Source organism: Saccopteryx leptura, chromosome 3 (assembly GCF_036850995.1).
Source record: "Saccopteryx leptura isolate mSacLep1 chromosome 3, mSacLep1_pri_phased_curated, whole genome shotgun sequence".
In the NCBI taxonomy this organism is placed as follows: Eukaryota; Metazoa; Chordata; class Mammalia; order Chiroptera; family Emballonuridae; genus Saccopteryx; species Saccopteryx leptura.
This window is the reverse complement of record NC_089505.1, coordinates 108,371,134-108,392,524: the sequence shown is the minus strand read 5'-3', so window position 1 is coordinate 108,392,524 and position 21,391 is coordinate 108,371,134. Positions and strand designations below refer to the sequence as shown.

General features: G+C 45.9%; 1 protein-coding gene across 5 annotated transcripts in view; it reads left to right on the top strand.

The window, feature by feature from the left end:
• The window catches only part of PHC2 (polyhomeotic homolog 2), a 118,013-nt gene that overhangs the window by 76,203 nt on the left and 20,419 nt on the right, over positions 1–21,391 (top strand). For 4 of the 5 annotated variants that reach the window (XM_066375780.1, XM_066375781.1, XM_066375779.1 and 1 more), the window contains 2 exons: positions 8,685–9,103; positions 9,348–9,513. In XM_066375780.1, the coding sequence (XP_066231877.1) occupies positions 8,685–9,103; positions 9,348–9,513 (585 nt within the window). Of the gene's footprint in view, positions 1–8,684; positions 9,104–9,347; positions 9,514–13,947; positions 14,253–21,391 lie in introns of those variants that run through there. The other variant, XM_066375783.1, reaches the window with a different exon arrangement.

Here is a 21,391-nt window from a genome sequence, read left to right as displayed (position 1 = left end):
GCTGCCCGGAGCCATGAGGTATTCCTTCACCCCAGGCTCACAATCGCAGGCTTGTTTTGACTTCATTTTCCTTCACCAGAGGGGAGAAGGTTGTAATGGGCAGAACATAGGCTTTGAACTTAGACCTAGCTTGAGACCTCATTTTCATCACTTACTAGTTTTATGACCATCATCAAGTGACTTAATGTCTGTAAACATCAATTCATTTATAAAACAAAGATAATTGTATTTCCCACAGGCTGTAAAGATGAATGAGATGGTCTGCAAAGGTGACCATCACAGAGGAGGCTCAGGACAGGTTAACTGATTGCCAGGACATCCTGCTCACAGCTGCTCGAGTCATCTTCCTTCCAGCCATTCTTCCTTGTTTAGGAACCTTCACTGTATCTTTTATTTCCTACTCTAAGGAACCTTCACTGTGTCTTTATTTCCTACACTAAGGAACCTTCACTGTGTCTTTATTTCCTACTCTAAGGAACCTTCACTGTGTCTTTTATTTCCTACTCTAAGGAACCTTCACTGTATCTTTATTTCCTACTCTAAGGAACCTTCACTGTGTCTTTATTTCCTACTCTAAGTCTGAGGAACCTTCACTGTATCTTTATTTCCTACTCTAAGGAACCTTCACTGTATCTTTATTTCCTACTCTAAGGAACCCTTACTGTGTCTTTATTTCCTACTCTATCAGCCATGATACCCAGTCTATAAGAGGGACTCAATAAATAGCAAGTAATAGCTTCTGATAGACCTACTCTGACTCTGGGGGGCCCTTCAAGATGCCCCCCACACTGCCCGCTGAACTACTCTAATTGTCCCTTGCTTCCTCCCATAGATCTCTGCCTCATCTTCCCCACTCCCACTCCTTATCTGACCTCTCACATCCTGTTGCCACTCACCTTCTGGTGTAATACTCCCCTTTCATTGTCCATCCCGCCAAGATTACCTCGAAAGGCTCAACAGCTTCCAACTAATCCGCCAAGGCTTGTGTTTTCATCTGTGCTTCCTGACTTGTGTTACTCACTCACCCAGCAGCATTTTTTGAGCATTTGTTATGTACAAGGCACCATGCCTCGTCTGCACATTGTACAAGTCACTGGGAAACGACTCTCAGTGCTTGCTTGTAAAACGGGAACACTGCCCATTCACCTCAGACACATATTGTAAGAAATACATGAAAGTCAAATTATAAAAATGCTTTGAAGAGTTCACATCAACATACAAATAGCAGATAGAATTTTAAGAATAGCTACAGTTTATTGAGTGTCTACTAGGGATAAACACAGTAAACTTCTTTGTGGTTTAAACATAATATTCCAGCCTGACCAGGCGGTGGCGCAGTGGATAGAGCGTCGGACTGGGATGCAGAAGACCCAGGTTTGAGACTCCGAGGTCGCCAGCTTGAGCACAGGCTCATCTGACTTGAACAAAGCTCACCAGCTTGGACCCAAGGTCACTGGCTTGAGCAAAGGGTTACTCAGTCTGCTGAAGGCCCATGGTCAAGGCACATATGAGAAAGCAATCAATGAACAACTAAGGTGTCGCAACAAAAAACTGATGATTGATGCTTCTCATCTCTCTCCGTTCCTGTCTGTCTATCTCTCTCTCTCTCTGTCTCTGTAAAAAAACAAAACAAAACATATTCCATTTGATAACAACTCCTCTGTGTAGTATGTATCACCATTTACAGAGCAAGAACTCAACATTCAGAGAGGTTAAGCACTTTGTCTAAGGCTGCACAGCCTAGAAGTGGCTGCACAGCCTAGAATCAAAATTCAAACCAGATCAGTCTGACTCTTAAAACCCATGCCTTTAGCTACTTAATGCTGTACTAGCTATCATCCCTCTGCCACGGATGAGGTAGTTTCTTTTTTCATGCTCCAAGCTGCCTAATAAGGAATCCTGTTCACAGAGGATGTTTGCTAGTTTTGCCAGGTGTCTGCAGAGCAGCCTAAAGACTTGAAAGCGTAGGAACCCCTGCAGTTGGCAACCCTGTTTTCATAACCCAGTTTCCTCTTACAGGGAAACTGGCCTTCGCTCTACTCCCCTCTCAAATTCCTTCTAACCCTCTGCCCCAAAGGACTGTGTCACGGGAAATTCATGTGGCCGTTGGCTGTCAGATTTCCTAAAAGGAGCTTTCTTATCTGTGGGTATCAGACTCTGACCTCTAGATTGAACCTCAATCTCGGTTACCCTGAGGCCTGATTCCACGAGACATCTGTGGAGATGAGCAGCCTCCTGAGGGTGCTAGTATCATCTAGACCATGGGTAGTCAACCTTTTTAGACCTACCGCCTACTTTTGTATCTCTGTTAGTGAAATTTTCTAACTGCCCACTGGTTCCACAGTAATGGTGATTTATAAAGTAGGGAAGTAACTTTACTTTATAAAATTTATAAAGCAGAGTTACAGCAAGTTAATACATATAATAATAATTACTTACCAAGTACTTTATGTCAGATTTTCACTAAGTTTGGCAGAATAAATCTTTATAAAACAACTTACTATAGTTAAATCTATCTTTCTATTTATTTATTTATTTGTATTTTTCCAAAGCTGGAAACGGGGAGGCAGTCAGACAGACTCCCACATGCGCCCAACCAGGATCCACCCAGCATACCCATCAGGGGGCGATGTCTGCCCATCTGGGGCGTTGCTCTGTTGCAACCAGAGCCATTCTAGCGCCTGAGGCAGAGGCTACAGAGCCATCCTCAGCACCCAGGCCATCTTTGCTCCAATGGAACCTCGCTGCGGGAGGGGAAGAGAGAGACTGAGAGGAAGGAAAGGGGGAGGGGTGGAGAAGCAGATGGGCGCTTCTCCTGTGTGCCCTGGCCGGGAATCGAACCCGGGACTCCTGCACGCCAGGCCGACGCTCTACCACTGAGCCAACCAGCCAGGGCCCTAAATCTATCTTTTTATTTATACTTTGGTTGCTCCGCTACCACCCACCATGAAAGCTGGAATGCCCACTAATGGGCAGTAGGGACCAGGTTGACTACCACTGATCTAGACCTAACCTAAATTGCTTCCTCTTCTGGCTTTTCTCCCATAGACACCCTGGGTTCATCTGCACAGGATGCCCAGTAGGTTCCTGAATGCGCCATGGTATTTTAGACCTCTGCGTCTGCCCACATGCTGTTCCTTGTCTCATCTTGCTGAGTGGTGCCAAACACTTTCTTCATCTGGGGAATACTCTCTGCTCTCCCTCCCCTCTTCTGTGTTCTCGGCATTCTGTGCTTATCTCCTATCATAACACTTACCAGGTTATGCTGAGAGAATCTGTTTACCAGCTGTCTCTTGTACTAAACCGTTATCTATTCAAGAGTGGTCCCCTTGAATAGTCAACACCAAACATAGTACTTGGTCTGCAGTAGGTACTTCGTAATGTTTGTTGAATGCATGAATGGTTGAAAGTATCTCTTTCTAACCCGTGAACAGTAGTGGGTAGTATTAAGCTATGCGGTTCCTCTCTTACAGGCTTCCTCCCCTCGCAATATCCACAATATTCTGGTAGCTCCAAGCTCTAATCAATTATTGACTGGGATGCTTACAGCTCCAGCATACTTTGGGACAAGAGTCCCTGCATTTCTGGGACAGGGAGCTGTTTCCAGCTTTGAAATCAACAGAGATCCGTTATTGATAAGCTGACAGTGGAATCAGTGAAGGGGCGTGTCAGTAATCCTTCCCAATCAGCCCTCCTGCCTGGAAGACCTTAATTCTCTTGTTGCTAACAATCAGTGTTTTGGGAACAGTGAATTGGCCTCTTCAGATTCTAAGGAAGCTGTTCAAGGTTAGAGCACCAGACCTTTCCCTGGAGTCTCTCACTGGAGCTGGGCCCTAGTTCACCAGGCCCTAGGCCTCCCACCTCTGCTCCTTAACAGGAAGGGCTGCTGAGGCCTTCCAAAGCTGTGGAAGAGGTCCCATGGAACCAACCCTTTGATCCTTAGAAGCGATGAACTTTCCGGCAGCAGAGGCTTGGGGAGCCCAAATGGGTGCAGGAGAGAAATGAAATTATTGGGCATAGGAAAAAAATAAGAAGGAAGGTCCAGAGAGATTTCTATGCATTCATTTTGTAAATAGGTATGCCCCATCCTAGCTGTAGGGAAGAAGGATGTGACCACCTCTGGTATCACAGCTTCCATGAGAAATGCCCTCCTTCACCGTCCCAAACTGAGCTGGGAGGGTTGGGAGGGCTGGGAGTGGGAGAATCCGTTGATCTTAACCATGATCAGCAGCAAACATTTGCCAAGCATCTACAAACGTGTCGAGTATCATGTTGGACAATGTGGCAGATAAAAGAAACATAAAAGCCTTCCAGTAAAAAAAATTTGTTTTTCCTTTTTCCAAAGCTGGAAACAGGGAGGCAGTCAGACAGACTCCCACATGCGCCCGACCGGGATCCACCTGGCATGCCCACCAGGGGGCGATGTTCTGCCCATCTGGGGCATCACTCTGTTGCATCCAGAGCCATTCTAGCGCCTGAGGCAGAGGCCACAGAGCCATCCTCAGTGCCCGGGCCATCTTTGCTCCAATGGAGCCTCGGCTGCGGGAGGGGAAGAGAGAGACAGAGAGGAAGGAGAGGGGGAGGGGTGGAGAAGCAGATGGTTGCTTCTCCTGTGTGCCCTGGCCGGGAATCAAACCCGGGACTCCTGCACGCCAGGCCGACGCTCTACCACTGAGCCAACCGGCCAGGGCCATCCAGTAAAATTAAAGCCACTTTTTTATTTAGAAAAAAGAAACACAAAACATCTTTGCCTGAAAAACCATACAGTCTGGTTGGATGGATAGGGGATAAATGCAGACACACACAAAATGGAAGTATCCCCATTTAATTTAATCTAAGATTCCACTGACTGTAAGAAGTACTGTTATTTTCTCAACTCTTAAGAAAGAAAAGTACTGCCAATTAAACCTACGTCATCGCCTGTAGATGCATCCCAATTCAAAAGATGTTAAATGGGAGGTGGGGGAGACAATTTTTAAGAACCAGTGAAATACATTAAAAGACAGTAGATGTTAAGTCACAAGTGAATCAAACAAACAATAAAAGCGTTCAGGAATTCTGAGGGAAAGCTTACCAGTGAGGGTTAAGGCCAAGAGGACAAACACAGGAGCTGAGCCCAGGCCAAAGGAGCTGAGACCTTAGATCACTGAGGCGGAAGGCAGGACTCCAGAGAAGGGAAGCGCTGAAGTGGAAGCCAGCAGGGCACCAGGGGATGAGGCGGTTTATGCACAGTGAGCAGAGCCATTTGGGGGTGTTGAAAGTTAGAGCAGGAAGGTAGTGAGCAGAGGTTGGACAGGAGGAAGGTTGTCCATAAACTAGACAAAACCGAAATGGCCTGCAGGGTTACCACCTGCCTCATCCGTGTTCTGGCCCCGGAGAGGACAGGTCTTGTGAGACAAACTATCCGGAGCCTCACCATGTTCATCATTCATTCATTCAGCAATACTGATTGAGCATTTACTAAATTTGAGGAGCTTTGAAGGAAACAAATGAATCATGTTCATTCTGCCTACTAAAGGAGATGAGCTGTTTACTGAAATAACTATGAGATAGGTATGATCATTACCCCCATTTTAAAGATGACACAGAGGTACAGTGAGGTCAAGTAACTTGCCAGCATCCCATGGCTGGACAGTGGCAGAGCTAGAATTCAAATCCAAGCATTTTGACCCGAGAGCCCACATCACTAGAAACGCTGTGTCTCTGAGGGCAGAGACCCTGAGCGGCTCAGAAAGGGAAGAGTCCTGTTAGCTGTAATGGCAGGGGAAGGATGACAAGGATTTGATTTGTGGCACTCCAGACACTGTGAGACAAGATATAAATTCCATACAGGGGACAGTGAGCAGTAAAGATTGCTTAGATCAAAGAAATAATAAGAATTAAAAGATTAGTTTGTGTTGTAAAAAGATCTTGGCCGTCAGGGGCTTTAGACAACTGCAGACAAAGGAAAGTCCCAGACGGCTTCTAATCAGGGATCAGATCTGTGCTAGGAAGATTGATTTGCAGTCATCTGTAAGGTGGACTATAGGGAAAAGAAACTAGCATCAGAAAGACCCATTGGAAGGTTGTTGCAATACTTGAAATAGAGGGACTTTTGATCCAGGATAATGTTGCAGTTGATTCATGGTATTTGCTTTTTATTAACCTCAAAAGTTTAAGGATGGGAAAAAAAAAAGTTTAAGGATGTATACTCCACCCAAAATACGTTGGAGTCTGGCCTATGAGCTTTGTTTATAGCCGTGGCATATACTAGCATAATTTGTTCTAAAACACTTGCCTTCAGTCTTCCACGAGGAGCACAGGGTGGGGGAGAGAGTGGGACAGGAGGGGAGGTCTAGGGATGGAGGGCCAGGAGCCAGCAGCCACCTTTCCCAAACTTGATAGATGAACATGTATTGTCCCTAACTGTACTGTTTATGCTCTATAGGTCTAGATAGAACCTTTTTCTCTCTAACCTTTTTTTTTTCACCTTAACAAATCATGAATTTTAAACTGTTTTTCTCTGATAGCTGATCAAATTGTAAAACTGGAAAAGACATGTGTGATCACCCAAGCTTCTTGATCCACAGATTGAATTCTGAAGCCCGAGAAGGCAAGGGACCATCTCGGGCCACACAGCCAGTTACTAGTGGGACAGGCCACTGCTGCTCTGACCGGCACCTTCTCCAGCCCTCCCCTCAGATGGGCAGCCCCTAGAACGACTCTATCCCAAGCCAGGAATTCGTGGTTTTGTACTAAGAGAGAGGTTTGACTTGAGCTTTCAGTGAGGATAGGCATCATTCTGCAGGCCTGTTCGGCTGCCAGAGCCTGACAGGGCACATGATGGCATCTGCAGTATTTCAAGTGCCTATCAAGTCACCTCAAAAATTCCTCATTGTGAAGTTTACCTGATTAACCATCTTTCCCCAGTTCAGTTTTGAGCTATTTAGTGTGGAATTAGGAGACAAGACTTAGGTCGGGGTTAGGGGCAACTTATAAATCACCAAATGCCTGCTGGCGGTTTCTGTTTAGACATTCTACCATCACCTCAAACCCAACACAGTTCTCTCTAAACCTCATCACCAAACGAGTTTCCCTCTTTCATTGTTGACTGGCAACCAGACTAGCCTTGTGGGCTGTCCACATTCCCTCTCTCTGCCTACAATCAAGGACCACTTTGTTTTTCCTTAACCCCTCTCGCTTCTGGCCTTTCCTTTCCATTCCCATTGGCATTCTGTTTGGGGCTCCATGCTGGGCTGTGATGAGGTAGTTGGAAACTTGCGTGTAAATAGACAAACTTTGAGAAAGATGGTACCTCTCCTAACTCAGGTTTGAAATCTGCCTACTTTGCATCCATAAGCATCACAGGATCCTTTTTAAATATTAGCTCAGAACCCAGAATTTGTCTTCATCCCCACTGACTGGGAGCCTTCGGTTATAAAACTCCTTTTGCGAGCGTCTAGCTATGGCCCTGTTGCTTGCATGGCAGAGCCTGTCTCTGCAGGCTCTCCAGCTGTTGCAGTCTCTGTGAGGGCCACTCTAGGCAGGACAAATTCAGCTGAGCTGCCCTCATGCTAAGCTGGCCTGGATGCCACTAGACAGAGTGAGCGGTGTGAGGACAGTCGCTTTCGGAGCTGTATTTCCTGAAACCCTACTGTATACAAGGCATGAGCTGGACCCTGAAGGGATTACTAAGAAGTATAAGCATCCTCACCTCGGAGGTTAACCAGGTCAGTCTGGTTAAAGTGGAGGAAGAAAAAGGCCACAGCAAATGGCAATAAATGAATTCCACTGCAAGACAATAACTTTACTTAGCACCCATCTAATGTCAGGCACTATGCAAGGTTCTGGTGAAAGAGATATGTGATAGCTTGGACTCCAAGGGGTTTTATGATCTGGAAGGGAAGGTAGCTAAGAAACAATTATAGCCCACTGTAATTATGATAGAGGTAAGCCCAAGATACTTCGAGAACCCAATCGTTTTCATCATAACTAGAAATGTTATGTGTGTCAGGCACTGTGCTATGCATGTGATGTCATTTTTCTCATTTTATTCACACAGGGTTTTTTTTATTATTTCATTTTTACAACAACTTTCTGAGTAGGAACTATTTTTTATTTCCAATTTTTAGACAAGGAAGTTGAGGTGTAGAGAGGTTAAATACCTAGCCCAAGGTCCCATAGGATGTAACAGAAGGACCTGGCAGTGCAGCTGGTCTGCCTCCTGCCGCGGTCTGAGGACCACTTACACCATTGGTGCTTCCTGGAGGAAGCCAGCCCAGCAGAGCTGGGAATGTGAATAAGAACTAGCCAGGCAGAGCTGGGCTGGGCGATGATGGAAGGCTGCGTGTATTGAAGGCATTGGAGGAAAAGCAAGTGAAAGGCATGAGGGAGAGAGAACACGGCACACTAGAGAATCCAGTGTTTCTCTGAACAGCTGGAATGATCATAGAAGGCTTCACAGAGGAGGTGAGATTCCCATTGGGCTTTGAGGGACAGTCAAGGGTCCAGTGTTTCAGCATAGGAAGAAAGCAAGGAAACAGAGAAAGTTGGGCCACAGCAATGACAGGCCAGGCTTTAGGTGAAAGAAAGGCGCACTGAATTTGGGAAGCCTTCTTTATGTAGATGTGGGAGGGGGCACAGTTGGGGGGCATTGCAGAAGTCGCGGTCAAGCCCTGCCACCTAACCTGGTTTTTCCCCTTCAGCCTATACTCAGCTACAGCCACACCAGCTCCTTCCACAGCCGTCTGCAAAGCACCTGCAGCCCCAGTTTGTGATCCAGCAGCAGCAGCAGCAGCCGCCAACGCCGCCGCAGCAGCCCCAGCAGTCACGGCCCGTCCTCCAAGCCCAGTCCCACCCCCAGCTTGCCTCCGTCCCTCCAAGCCTGGCCCTGCAGCCCAGCCCCGAAGCCCATGCCATGCCTCTAGGCCCAGTGACATCCACCCTGCCTCTCCAGTGCCCCGCTGCCAACCTGCACAAGCCTGGCAGCTCTCAGCATTGTCACCCTCCCACGCCAGACGCCGGGCCTCACAATGGCTATCCTGAGGGCCTGTCCCACACCCCTCAACGCAGGTTCCAGCACGCCTCAGCTGTCATCCTACAACTGCAGCCTGCTTCACCAGTGGTGAGTAAGACGGTCCCGGGGCTCAGGGGGCCAATGGGGGATACACAGCTCAGGTAACCCCTGGGCTGAGCGGTGAAGTCCTCTCTGGGTATTCTAAGAAAGAAAAGGAGCCCCTCTGTGATTTGAGGCTGGCTAAATCAATGTCCTTGCCTTCTACCCAAGCCCCACGGAAATAGGAGAAGTGTCTAGAATGTGAAGGCAATTAATTCATGAGATGACCATTCTCTGTCCTGTCCCTTAATAGCCCCAGCAGTGCACCCCAGATGACTGGAAGGAAGTGGTGCCCAGGGAGAAGAGTGTGCCTGAGACTCTGCAGGGCCCGTCACTGCATCAGCAAGCCATTGTCACTGCCATGCCTGGCGGCCTGCCCATACCCAAGAGCCCTAATATCCAGCAGCCCTCAGCTCACGGTATGAAGTGTAGTGGGGCCCCCGGGGGAGGGGAGGGAGTTGGCCTTCCTTGCCATCCCCTGACACATAACACCTGGGTATCTAGGATGGAAGGGGGAAAGCTGCTGCAAGCCCAAAGAAGCAACAGGGAAGCTGGGTAGATGAAAACAGGGTGGGGGAAGGGGAGAGAAGAGGAGCCAAGGTAAAGAAGGGGGACCTGGAAAGTATAAGGGTAAAGGATAGAGAAAGAAAAGGAGAGCTCTACGTGCAGACTCTGAGGCCCACGTGGCGTGGCTGCCAGTGTGTCTCCACACCCATGTGCCAGGCTGAGAGTCCAGGCAGGTATCGGTTGTCTCGATTCTGTGCTTCATTTAGTATGAGATGGGAGTCCTTGAAATTGGAAATATACTGCTCACAAAAATTAGGGGATATTTCAGAATGAATATGAAGCAATAAAATATCCCCTAATTTTTGTGAGTACTATATGACAAGATAAGGAAAATAAATGTCTAGGGGGAGGCAGAAGGGGATTCAGGAGGAGTTCAGGTCATGGAACGCATCTTGGAAGGAACAGTGCTCAGCTCAGGGATCCCCATCTGTCTGCCTGTGAATGCCCAGTGACAAGTGGACTTCTCCAGGACCCGGGTTTCAGGAGACTGCAGGATCCCGCTCCCCTGCGGGGAGAGTCACAGCAGTAGCTCTGCCCCTGCAGCAGTCCATTTGCTTCCCTTCCCCTCTCTGCAGTGTGCACAGCAATCTTGGCCCAGATCTCAGTGACATTCTGAGCCATTTGCTGCCTACAACTCAGAGACTGTGTCCTGGGGTGGGGGTGGGGGTGGGGAGAGCCAATGGAAAGAGAGTTTGGAAACGGAAGGAGGAGAGGTGAGAAGAATAGTATTTTAGGACAAAGTGTGTGTGTGTGTGGGGGGGTGTATGGATGTCCTATGATAAATAGAGGACGGGATCAAGGAAGAGGAAAGCAAAAGAATATGGGGAAAGAATATTAGAAAAATAAAGAGACAGGAAGGAGGTCGTCCTTCTCTTGGCACACTTGAAAGATAAAGGGTTGATCATTTTGAAAAGCAGCCCATCCATGGTGGAATTACTCTAATTATCAGACAGTCACTCTTCAAATTAAGCCCAATTCTGTTCTCCTAGAACAGCGGTTCTCAACCTGTGGGTCGTGACCTCCGTGGGGGTCAAACGACCAAAACACAGGGGTCGCCTAAAGCCATCGGAAATACATATTTTATTTAAAAATGTATTGTATAATAAATATGTATTTTCTGATGGCTTTAGGCGACCCCTGTATTTTGGTCGTTCGACCCCCGCCGGGGTTGCAACCCACAGGTTGAGAACCGCTGTTCTAGAATATCCACCACTGGTTGTGATTCTGCCTTGTGAATTGTAACAGGGTCCATCTCCTACAGTGTTTGTAGACAGTTATCCTGTGTCTTTCCTCTTCCTCCCATTAAAAAAGAGAGAAAATTTCCAGACTAAATATCTGAGACTTTTTTTTTCATTTTTTTTTTTTTAACCTATCACATGTCAAGACCTCCCATTCCCACATTCTGGTCATTCTTGTCTAGGCACTTTCCACCTTTTCATTAATTCTCTTAAAGTATGATTCCCAAAACGAAGCACCTTAATTCTAAATATAAAAAACCACTAGTCACCATGGGTTGGCGCCTGGCCCTAGCTGTATAAGCCTTTCAAGGGGCAGGTCTAGTTCCTAGATCTGCATGGGATGGTAGGGAGAGACTTAAATTTGTGGAACACCTACTACATGCCAAATACTGTTTGTTCCAAGTTCTCCTTTACCCATGATAATAACCCTGAGAAGGAAATATTATTGTCCTCATCATTCAGAGGAGGAAACCAAAAGCTTGAAAAGACTCTAGGTCACACAGCTAGGAAAAGACAGCACCATGAATCTGGCTCCAAATCTAATTCGCTGGCCTTCCCTCCTCAGGGCGTTGCACCCATGGCCCCACATTATCTGCTCCAACCCAGGGGAATGATCCTGTTGGGTCACAGAGAGCCATGTCGCCTGAATTCCAGAGGGTTGGGTCTACTTTTTGTTTTTGTTTTTGAGGTTTCTTTTTATAAGGACCACTATCATTCCAGGTCTCCCCAATCTCAAACTTGTACAATTTTTTATTTTGAGCCAAAATATAGTTCATTGCATGAGTTTAATGTTATCTTGTGAATTTAGCCCAGCCTAGTAAGAAAATGGTAATAGTTAATAGCTAACATTTACTGGGCCCTCTCTGCCAGGCTTTACGTGAGGTTCCTCACATAATCAAGACAGGAACCCCCTGAAGCAGGTACTGTTATCATCTCCATTTTAAAGATAAGAAACAGGCACAGAGAAAATATGTGGTGGGGCAGGAATGTTCACATCTGAACTTTGCTATTCATTATATTAACTCCTCTGCTAAACTTTGCTGTCTGTATATTAGATAGCATGTTTTCTTTGTCTTTAAACGATTTGCTGATAGAAATATTGACTAGGACCAGACTAAGGACACATGCCCTATCTATAGGTTGGTGGTAATCAGCATTCTTTGTTACAAGTATTTATTATCCAACAACCCGAAATGAATTGACAGTTTCCTATCTTTCTCTTATCTTGTCTATAACACTCTCAAAAATCACTTTTCATAACCTAATCAAGATGATAACACACATAATAAGCATCCTATCTATCTAAATGAGAGAAGTAAGCTTTGCACTTAAATGTATAGCCATTGTGTATGTGTTTGAAAGCACTGTGTGATGGGAGGTAATACATAGAGAAAAAAGATCTGTACCCTACCTTCAGGGAGCTTGAGGTCTGCTGAGGAAGATGAGAAATGCATAGAAAAAAAAGTATACAATAAAAAGTAAAATGTGATAAATGCCATAGTAGGATTATAGGTAAGTGCTATAAGAGGGGAAAGTTACTACCAACTACAGATTATCAGGATAGATTGCAGAGAGGAAGTGGCATTGTTTGAGAGCAGGGGTTGGCAAACTACACCCCAAGGGCTAAATTCATCACATCACCAGTTTTTGTACAGCCCACAGTTATTAATGGTTTTTACATTTTGAGATATTTAAGAATTAAAAAAAAGAATAGTACTTCATGATACATGGAAATTATATGAAATCCAGATTTCAGTGTTCATAAAGTTTTATTGAAATACAGCCATGTGTTCATGGACATAGTCTCTGTGGTTGCTACAACAGCAGAGCTCTATTGTTGCAAGAGAGACCATGTGGCCTGCAAAATCTGAAATATTTACTATCTGGACCCTTCCAGAAGGTTGTCAACCTCTGTTCTTGAGTCTAGACCTTGAAGGACAAGTGGGGACCTGGACATGCAGAGATGGGGGAAGGGCATTCCAGGAAGGAGTAGTGGAAGAGGCAGGGAGTCAGGCAAGCGTGGACATGTTTGGAGAATAGAGAGAAGCTGTGTTAACCTTTGTTTATAAAACAAAATATAAGTGAATGAAATGCAAAGGCAAAAAAGAGGAGGAAATGTGAATGTTAATGAAAGAAAGCTTTGAGAATTTGAAAAATACTAGAAAGGAATGAAAGGGAATGGAGAAGGGGAAAGGGAATGAAGTAAACAATCAAGGAACAGAAACTAAATGGGAAACATGGAAACAAAGAAAATAGGATGAGGGAGATCTGAAGGGGAAAGAGGGAGAATATGAACGCTAAAGAAGACAAAAATGGGGAAATAGTGGAAATAGAAGTCAATCATGGAGAGATTCGTGTTGTCTACTCAGCACAAAGCTGGGAAGGGGAAGTGAGACTTGTGAGTCACATATGTCTTTTATTATCCCCACAGCTCCTAGCATATCTACTGAATGAATGTACGGCCCCACAGTTCAGTTTAAACCAGTGTGGCTTAGAAAGAGAACTAACATTTATTGGGCTCCAACTGTGTGCCAGGCACTGCTGGCAATTTGTATAAACGTCCTCAGTTAACCTTCACAGTAAGCCTAAAGAGTAGGCATTATCCCCGTTTATGGAAGTGTAGCTGGGTCTCTTTGGTCATTACTTAACCCCTCTGATCTCAGTTCCCAGGGGGGAGAGTAATGACTACTTGTAGGGTTATTGTGAACACTAAGTGAGAGTGCATGCATATAGAGCTTGACACATTAAGCACACAATTACCGGTAGTTATTATTATTGCCTCCGTATTGGCCTACGTGGGAGTCCCAGTACACCACGCCACTGGGGACTTTAACCCGGGCAGGGCAGACGTCCTTGTGGCATCGTGGCACATCCCCAAACCAAAATCCTAAATCCTTAAAGCTCAGCAGGCCTCACCTCCGCTCCTCCGGGAGGGCGCGGGGCGGGGCTGGGCGGCCATACAAAGGAAGCCCGCAGCCGGCTTCCGTGCTGGCGCCCCGCCTCCCTGAGGCCCCGCCCCGTACGGCTCAGGTCCCGCCCCCGGCGGAGGCGGCCGCGGGAGCCCTGCCGGGACGCGCCGCATTGTCTCAGCGGCGGCTGCAGCCCTCGAGCGCTCGCCGCGCGCAACCCAGCCGCTGCCCGCTCCCCCGCCCCGGCCTCGCGCCCCCGCCGCTCTTTGTTGACGCCGGCCAGGCCGGTAAGGTCGGATGCGCCGCGGCAGCCCCGGGCCCCGGCTCGGAGGCTCCCGGCGGAGAGGAGGCGACCCGCCTGGGCTCGGGACCCTGTGCGAGGCGGCCCCCAGCCGAGGGGCTGCGTAGGCCCCGCCCGGCCAGGCCCAGCCGGGCCCTGGACAGGTCAGTGCCCGTGCGGGGAAGGGGTTCTTGCCAGGAGGGTGTCCGCGGCCCGCGCTTGTTGCGCTGGTAACCGGGCACCGCCCTCCGGTGCCACTCCCGGCCCGGGCCTACTCGGCTGCTGGGCCGTGCCAGCCCACGACTCTCGCCCTCTCGGCGCCTGGGTGGTGTCCTGCGCCTCCCTCCCTCGTCGGGAACCCTGCCTGTCCCGCACTCCCCCGGAAGCCTCTGTCAACCTTGGCGTGCCAAATGCTTCCGTCTGCCCCTTCCCGGAGTCCCCGCACACCCCCACCCCCGCCCTCCCGGGACGGCTATCTACCGAGGAATGGACAGTCCGTTTAAGGGGCAAGGCTGCTGGCACCCGCTGTACTCCATCGATAGAAGACTTCTGTCTTAGAAGGCCTGAGGCTTCGCCGTAGAGTTTGTTTTTAATCTAATTCAGTCTCACGAGGTTTTTAATTGGATAGAAAGGGACAGGCTGTTCTGTGTCTGTCTGCTCTTCCATTTTTAGAAGAGCATTTTCTCTTCTTCTCATGCCAAAAGAAGATATACTAATACTGTTGATCCTTTACATTAAATCAGGATTTGTGAGGTTCTCTATATAAATTGAAGTGCACAGAGAGGGAATAATTTGCCCAAGGTCAGGTTGCAAACTAATGATGAAGCTACAGTCTGTGCCAGTAATACCCTCATCGTCCCTTCACCTGAGCAAATTTCACTGATATAACTGACATACTTTCAGTTCTGATCAACTTTCCTTTCCTTCCTATCCATACTTAGAATGTTTACTTTCTTCCTGTGCTGTGTACAGGCACACTCTTTTATTCTTTTTCCTGCTTTACAAATAATTGACAGCTTTCCCCTTCCATATTTCCCATCCTAGATCTTTAATCCTCTCCTATTAGCAGTTTGGGCCCAGAGGATTCCTTGTAGTGAAATAAACTACTGACCTAGATCCACCGTATGTTCTCAATTTTTCTAGGACAACCCCAATTTAAAATATTCCATCTATTGTCTATCAGCCTGTGTGTTTTGAGTTTTGGTTTAGAAAATACTCACCTTAATTTTATCTACCCTGTGGTCCTGGCCTTTTCCAGCCATTTGGCTCTGGGGCATAACTGAGTAATCCAATTATCATTCACCTGGGATTTTTCATCCCCTTCTGCGTCAGCCCAAATGTTGGAACTGTCAGGATTTCTAGGTGAGTCCGAATATTACAGGCTAATGAGCAAGGAAATTCCTTCTTACTCCTTTATTTCTGCCCCTTCCCACACTCCCCATCTTTTATACTAGTATAGGGCAGCAGACCCATGGCCGTGTCTATTGATTAAGGCTTAGGTTTAGGGCAGAAGGGAGGTAGGGCTTTATATCATTTTGACTCTAGAACGGAAAGTAACTTACTGTGTTGGTTATAGGGCAAGAGAATCTGTCTTGAGTCTTTAAGATATCTGTACAGCTAAGTAGGTTTGGTTTCCTTCAGTTAGATTTAACACACTTCTATGTGGCTTCTGCTTCATATAAAGAAAGCACCGTCCTAGGCACTGTGGAAAATGTAAAAGTGATTTTACCAAACAGCCCCCAACATCTGGAGCTATATTTGGAAATACCCACACTTTTGAATCCACTGATAAACTGTTTTCCACTGGTTCTGTATCTAAGTTCCAGTCCCTGCAAGGCGGGAACCAGAGCTCTGGTTTGGCTCATTCACAAGGGCTGTCTTGTTTCACAGAGAGTCCAGCAGATGGGTAGTGGTGCTCTTTTGGCACCTGCCCTTTCCAGGCTTTCTTCATCACTGAGTTCTGCCTTTCAGCCCACCCAAGATCTGTTTTCATACACTCTGGGAAAAATAGATATCTTATTTCTCTAGCCTAAATCTTGAGAAAGGCAGTTTCTTAATCCACTCTTCTGTTCTCGAGTTGGTTTCTCAGTAGTCCAACTGCATTCTCATGAGCAGTCACTCCTGTTCTCACCCTCTTCTTTATTTTTCTTTCTTTCTTTCTTAATTTTTTTTTTCTTTTTGGCTGTTTGATTGCTATGTGGCATAATGAATATTGGTATTTCATCATGTATTCACCTCCCAGCCCTTTCCACTTCTCTTCCAGGGCCTGGCTTAATTTCTAATTTAACTTGTCAAGCACACTCAAATATATTATTTCCATTTCTCTCTAAGTAAGGAGAGGAACCTCCAGCTCTTCTTCCTTCTGCCCCAGTAATGATTCTCCTAGCTGTAGGTCTCTTCAGCATCTTTTTTTTTTTTTTTTTGGGGGGGGGGCAATCCTATTTATTGGTGTCTCACCAAGACAGGCAAACCACAAAGTCTTCAGCATCTTTTATCTGCATTTCACTGGTGGATAACCTCTTTGGAAGGTGTTTTTAATGCTTCTCCAGACATACCTCCTCTGTCAGTAGCTTTCCAGTCTGAGCCAATTGACCCTGAGACTTCTCTTCCTGCCACCAATACCCCTTCCCCCATCTATGACCCTGTGCCTGTTACTTGCTCTGGCTCAGCCCCAGAATCCACTCTTTTTCAGACCACATCCTTTTTCCTGCCTTACTCATTTCCTGTCTCGGATACTTTGGATCCCTTGGTTCTGATTTTTCAGGAGAGAGAATAGACTAAGAGAAAAGGAATAAATAGATGTCATCTTATAAAAGTGAGCTGTTCTTACCTCTGGCCTTGCATGCTCTCACATAGTTTGTCCCTCCCTAGGTTTTCATATTTAAGAAAAACAAACCCCAAAAATGGTTACTGTCTCAGAATCAAGAACCTCTACCTGTGAGCTCATGAATGTCTTTTTGTCTGTTTTTCTCCTTTTGTGAATGTATGAAGAGGATAACTTCCTTAGGCTCTTCCTCTAAGTCTTTCCCCTTCTTGGATCTGTGGACCTCATGCTAGGCATTGAGTAACCATTTGCTGAATAAAGTTCACCCACTTCCTATGAATGTCCTTCCCTTGCAGACAGCATGGAGCAGTGAGCCAAAATAAAATTTTAAACTGCGGAATAGGATGATGTTTCCAGTTCTGGTAATACTGTCCTGTGTTAATATTTATCAAGAAATCTTTTCCCCCCTTCTTGAATCAGTACAAGTTTATATTAAAGTTCTCCTTGCTGTTCAATGCCACTTAACTCTCCTGACAGATTTGGCTACCCCCCACACCCACCCACCCACTCACCCGCACACATACATACAAATTCTCTTCTGCAAATATACATCTACTAAGATGAGAGTAGGGAAGTGAGTCTTTATAAATGTTAGTTTCTCTTTTATTCCTTTTATGCTATTTTGCAACTGGAAAATGAAGATGACGATTTTCTGTGGTCAGGAGGCTCACAAAAGTGGTTGCAGAGAGATGCTTTTGTGTTTTCCACCCCCATGGAAAAGCAGGGTGAGGACTGGCTGCCTTATGCAATCAACTCTGATGAGTCCTTTGTGCCAGGAACTGAACTGACTCTCCGCAGTGATTTACCAACTTGTTTGATGGTGATATCAAAGCTGGACTGCCCCTCAAGTTAGGGGTCTGAACATCTGTAGATGTATGTTTTAAATATTTTTATGGAATTGGTTTAAACTACACTGTGAGTCACCAGTTAAAAGACTGAGCGTGTTTTCTGTTAAATTAAAAAGTGTGCCTGTTTAAGATACTTATTCACAACTTAAATAGGTACTGGTTTCAGTTTAAGCACTGATGTATTTAAAATTTTCAGTTTGAAATACTAGCTATATTAGATCACTGATTTGATATGTAAAAATAGAGACGGATCACCTTTATTTCAACATTCTGACATTTTGGGAATTGTTAGGAAAATAATCAACCATGTGTTTATTCAAAACAAGTTTTACATATTCTGGACACTTTCCCCCATCAGTGACAAAAGTACAATGTAACTAACATAAAAAATGGGCTGTTTTATAGTTCATAGTTATGCGATTAAAAAATTAGGTTTTGAAGATTAAAGGTATAGTAAGAAACATAGCATTAATTTAAATAATAAATTGTTGCCCTGTGATTTGTTGTAAGACCATTTAGGCCAGCATAGTAAACTTAATGTTTTTTTATTCCCCTTCCAAATTATTTATAGTTGGTGAAAAAGGATGTGCTTTCTTATTCTTTGAATCTCCAGGTGATTGTTTTAGTGTAGATAAGTCCAAAGGAAAAGAACATTCCTCCTACATCTGCTAAAGAAATGATTGCTGTTAAACAGGCATTGCCAGTGTTCTAAGATGAATCCAGATGTTGAAAAGAGTCCCAGTTTGCTATTATGATTTTCTTTAAGCAAATATGTTTCTTGAATGGTTTTCATCTTCACCGTGAACATTATTCCACTTTCTCTGAAGAAAAGATGTGTTTTAGATGCCATTTCATAACCAGCTTCAATCCAGTGCATTAGGAGGACCAGGCCTGAGACTGAATAATGAGACTGTTGGCAAGAAAATGAGAGTTCATGACTGCTTTGAGTTATTTTTAAAGTTCTCGTTGCATGGCTATTATGTCTCAAATACTGTATAATTATCCCTAGTGATATCTTATCATATTTGAAACCATCCATATGCGGTCTAAATCCACACCAGCTATATTAAGACATTTTTAAACAATTAAAGCAGATGACACTTTAAATTTATATAAAATTAATGTGAATCAAATACTTTTTTTTGTTTTTGTTTTTTGGGGGGTTTTTGTTTGTTTGTTTGTTTTGTTTTTTTTGTATTTTTCTGAAGCTGGAAACGGGGAGAGACAGTCAGACTCCCGCATGCACCCGACCGTGATCCACCCGGCACGCCCACCAGGGGGCGATGCTCTGCCCCTCCGGGGCGTCGCTCTGTTGCAACCAGAGCCACTCTAGCACATGGGGCAGAAGCCAAGGAGCCATCCCCAGCGCCCGGGCCATCTTTGCTCCAATGGAGCCTCAGCTGCGGGAGGGGAAGAGAGAGACAGAGAGGAAGGAGAGGGGGAGGGGTGGAGAAGCAGATGGGCGCTTCTCCTGTGTGCCCTGGCCGGGAATCGAACCCGGGACTTCCGCACACCAGGCCGACGCTCTACCATTGAGCCAACCGGCCAGGGCTCAAATACTTTTAAGATGAATTAAGTCTACATTTCCAGGACTCCAGTATACTTACTGTTAATCTGTTCTATCAGCTGATCAGTAGCAAAGTAGGGTAATGGAAAGCTTAGACAGTGGTTACAGGAAGGAAGGGGGGGATAGTGTTTTCTAAGAGCAGAAATTATCAGGAGGATTGGTTTGCAAGATAAGTATTATCTAGCCCATTATATAGGCTAAACAACTGAGGCTTAGTGTTCTCCCTCCCTCCTCCTCCCCATCACCATTTATCTAAGTTAGGATACTACTACTTTGAAGATAACAGGTATAGTAAGAAACATAGCATTAATTTAAGTAATAAGTTGTTGCCTAATAGTATCCTAAGCAGCTTCTAACCAAATAAATAAATAAGGCATCATATCAGGCAACATGGTCACCTTTCCTTATCATCCTGAAAATAATTAAGGAATTTACTAAACATTTCTAGATTTCTTTTGTAAACTGTTATATATCTATCTTCCATGATTTTATCTTCAGCTATAAGAAGTTGGGGAAGAGAGAGATCTCTCAGATCTCAGTGATGTTAACGCTCCTATGGCCAAGTCAGGCCAGTTCCATTGTGTTGGACCTGCATTATCTTAATCTTCATCAAAGCCATAAGAGGCAGAGATTAGTACCCCATTTGATAGATGAGGAAACTAAGGCCTAGAGTAATTTGCCTTGGATTACAAACTAGGATTTAAGCCTAGAGTCTTTCTGATCTCAGTCTTAACTGCTACTTAGCACAGCTTCTAAATGTAATCGGTGCCAAGCATTTTTCTTGTACTCTAATGTTTACTATAATCTTGCAAGATAGGCAGTATGATCCTCATTTTTATAGATGGGCAAACTGGGACTCAGAGCAGGTACCAAATGCTTGAAGTGGTATAGGTGATCCAAGATGGAACCAGAGTATGAACCCAGGTCCCACCCAGAGCCAGGACTCTTTCCATGATGCCACCCCTCTTTCTTCTTGCAATGGTGAGGCGTCTTCCATTGGTTGCAGACATTTTCCTTTGAAATCCTAGCATCTGCCAGAGTGCTGTGACAAGAGAACATGTGGGGCCCTTGGGGCCCTCCACCTCAGCGTGGGATACCATTAAGACTGTCCCCATTGAAATAGAACTCTTTTTGAAAACTCCCTGGCTCCCTGCAGTGAGAGTTTGCTGTTATTCTGGTGGGTGCATTGACCAGTCCTGTGGATGTCACCCTGTGGTCCTGCAGGTGCTGCTGCAGAGTTTGATCTAGCTGTCGAGTCAGAGTACCGCCTGTGGGTTGGGAAGCAGTTCCTGCAGCTGTTTGGAAATCCCCCGTGGCTCCCGTTGTCCTGAACTGCATGGGGGAGGGTTGCTCTTCGCTCCATTGATTTCTTCCCTTCCTTCATAGCTGGGGGTGGCAGCTTGGAAAACATTCAGCTGTTTACAATTCAGCTTATGTACACTTTAGCTGGGATTGTGGGTGAGTCAGAAGGGCTGCTCTCTTTGCCCGTGTCCTGAGAGACGGCATGAAAGTCAGCTGTATGGTAATGGCTGCCAGTGAGGAGGAGGAGCCCTCCCTAATAGATGCCTTAACCAGAGTAGCTCAGCCTGGATGCTTAAGATCCAAGAAGCATGTCTGCTCTCCAATCCTCTTAACCCAGACTCAACAAGGTCATTTTGCAGTGACACTGAGGGCAGGCCTGAGGCCACCTGGCTCGGCCTGCCTTTCATTCTGCTGGCCAGCTCCCGTGACTGAAAAGCTTGCCCCTTTGCTCAGTAAGGTGCCCCAAAGGGGTCCTCCTGTCACAGGGAGAGGTACTTCAGATCGGGCTGCTCTTGTTTGCAGAGCCGAAGGAGGTGCCCTGAGGAGCAGAGTGGGGGCCCGCATCTGTGTGAGAGAGCCTGCTGTGTCCTCAAGGCGAAGACATCTTATGTGTCTGACAGCTTGGTCTTGAGCAGGATAGAAAAAGTTACAAACATTTGGCCTTGGTTCCTCCTGCCTTCTGGTGCTCAGGAGACCCCGGGGTGGGAAGAGGCCTATAATTTTCCCACCTCTAAGGGCTCCTTTTGTGTATTTTTTTTTTTT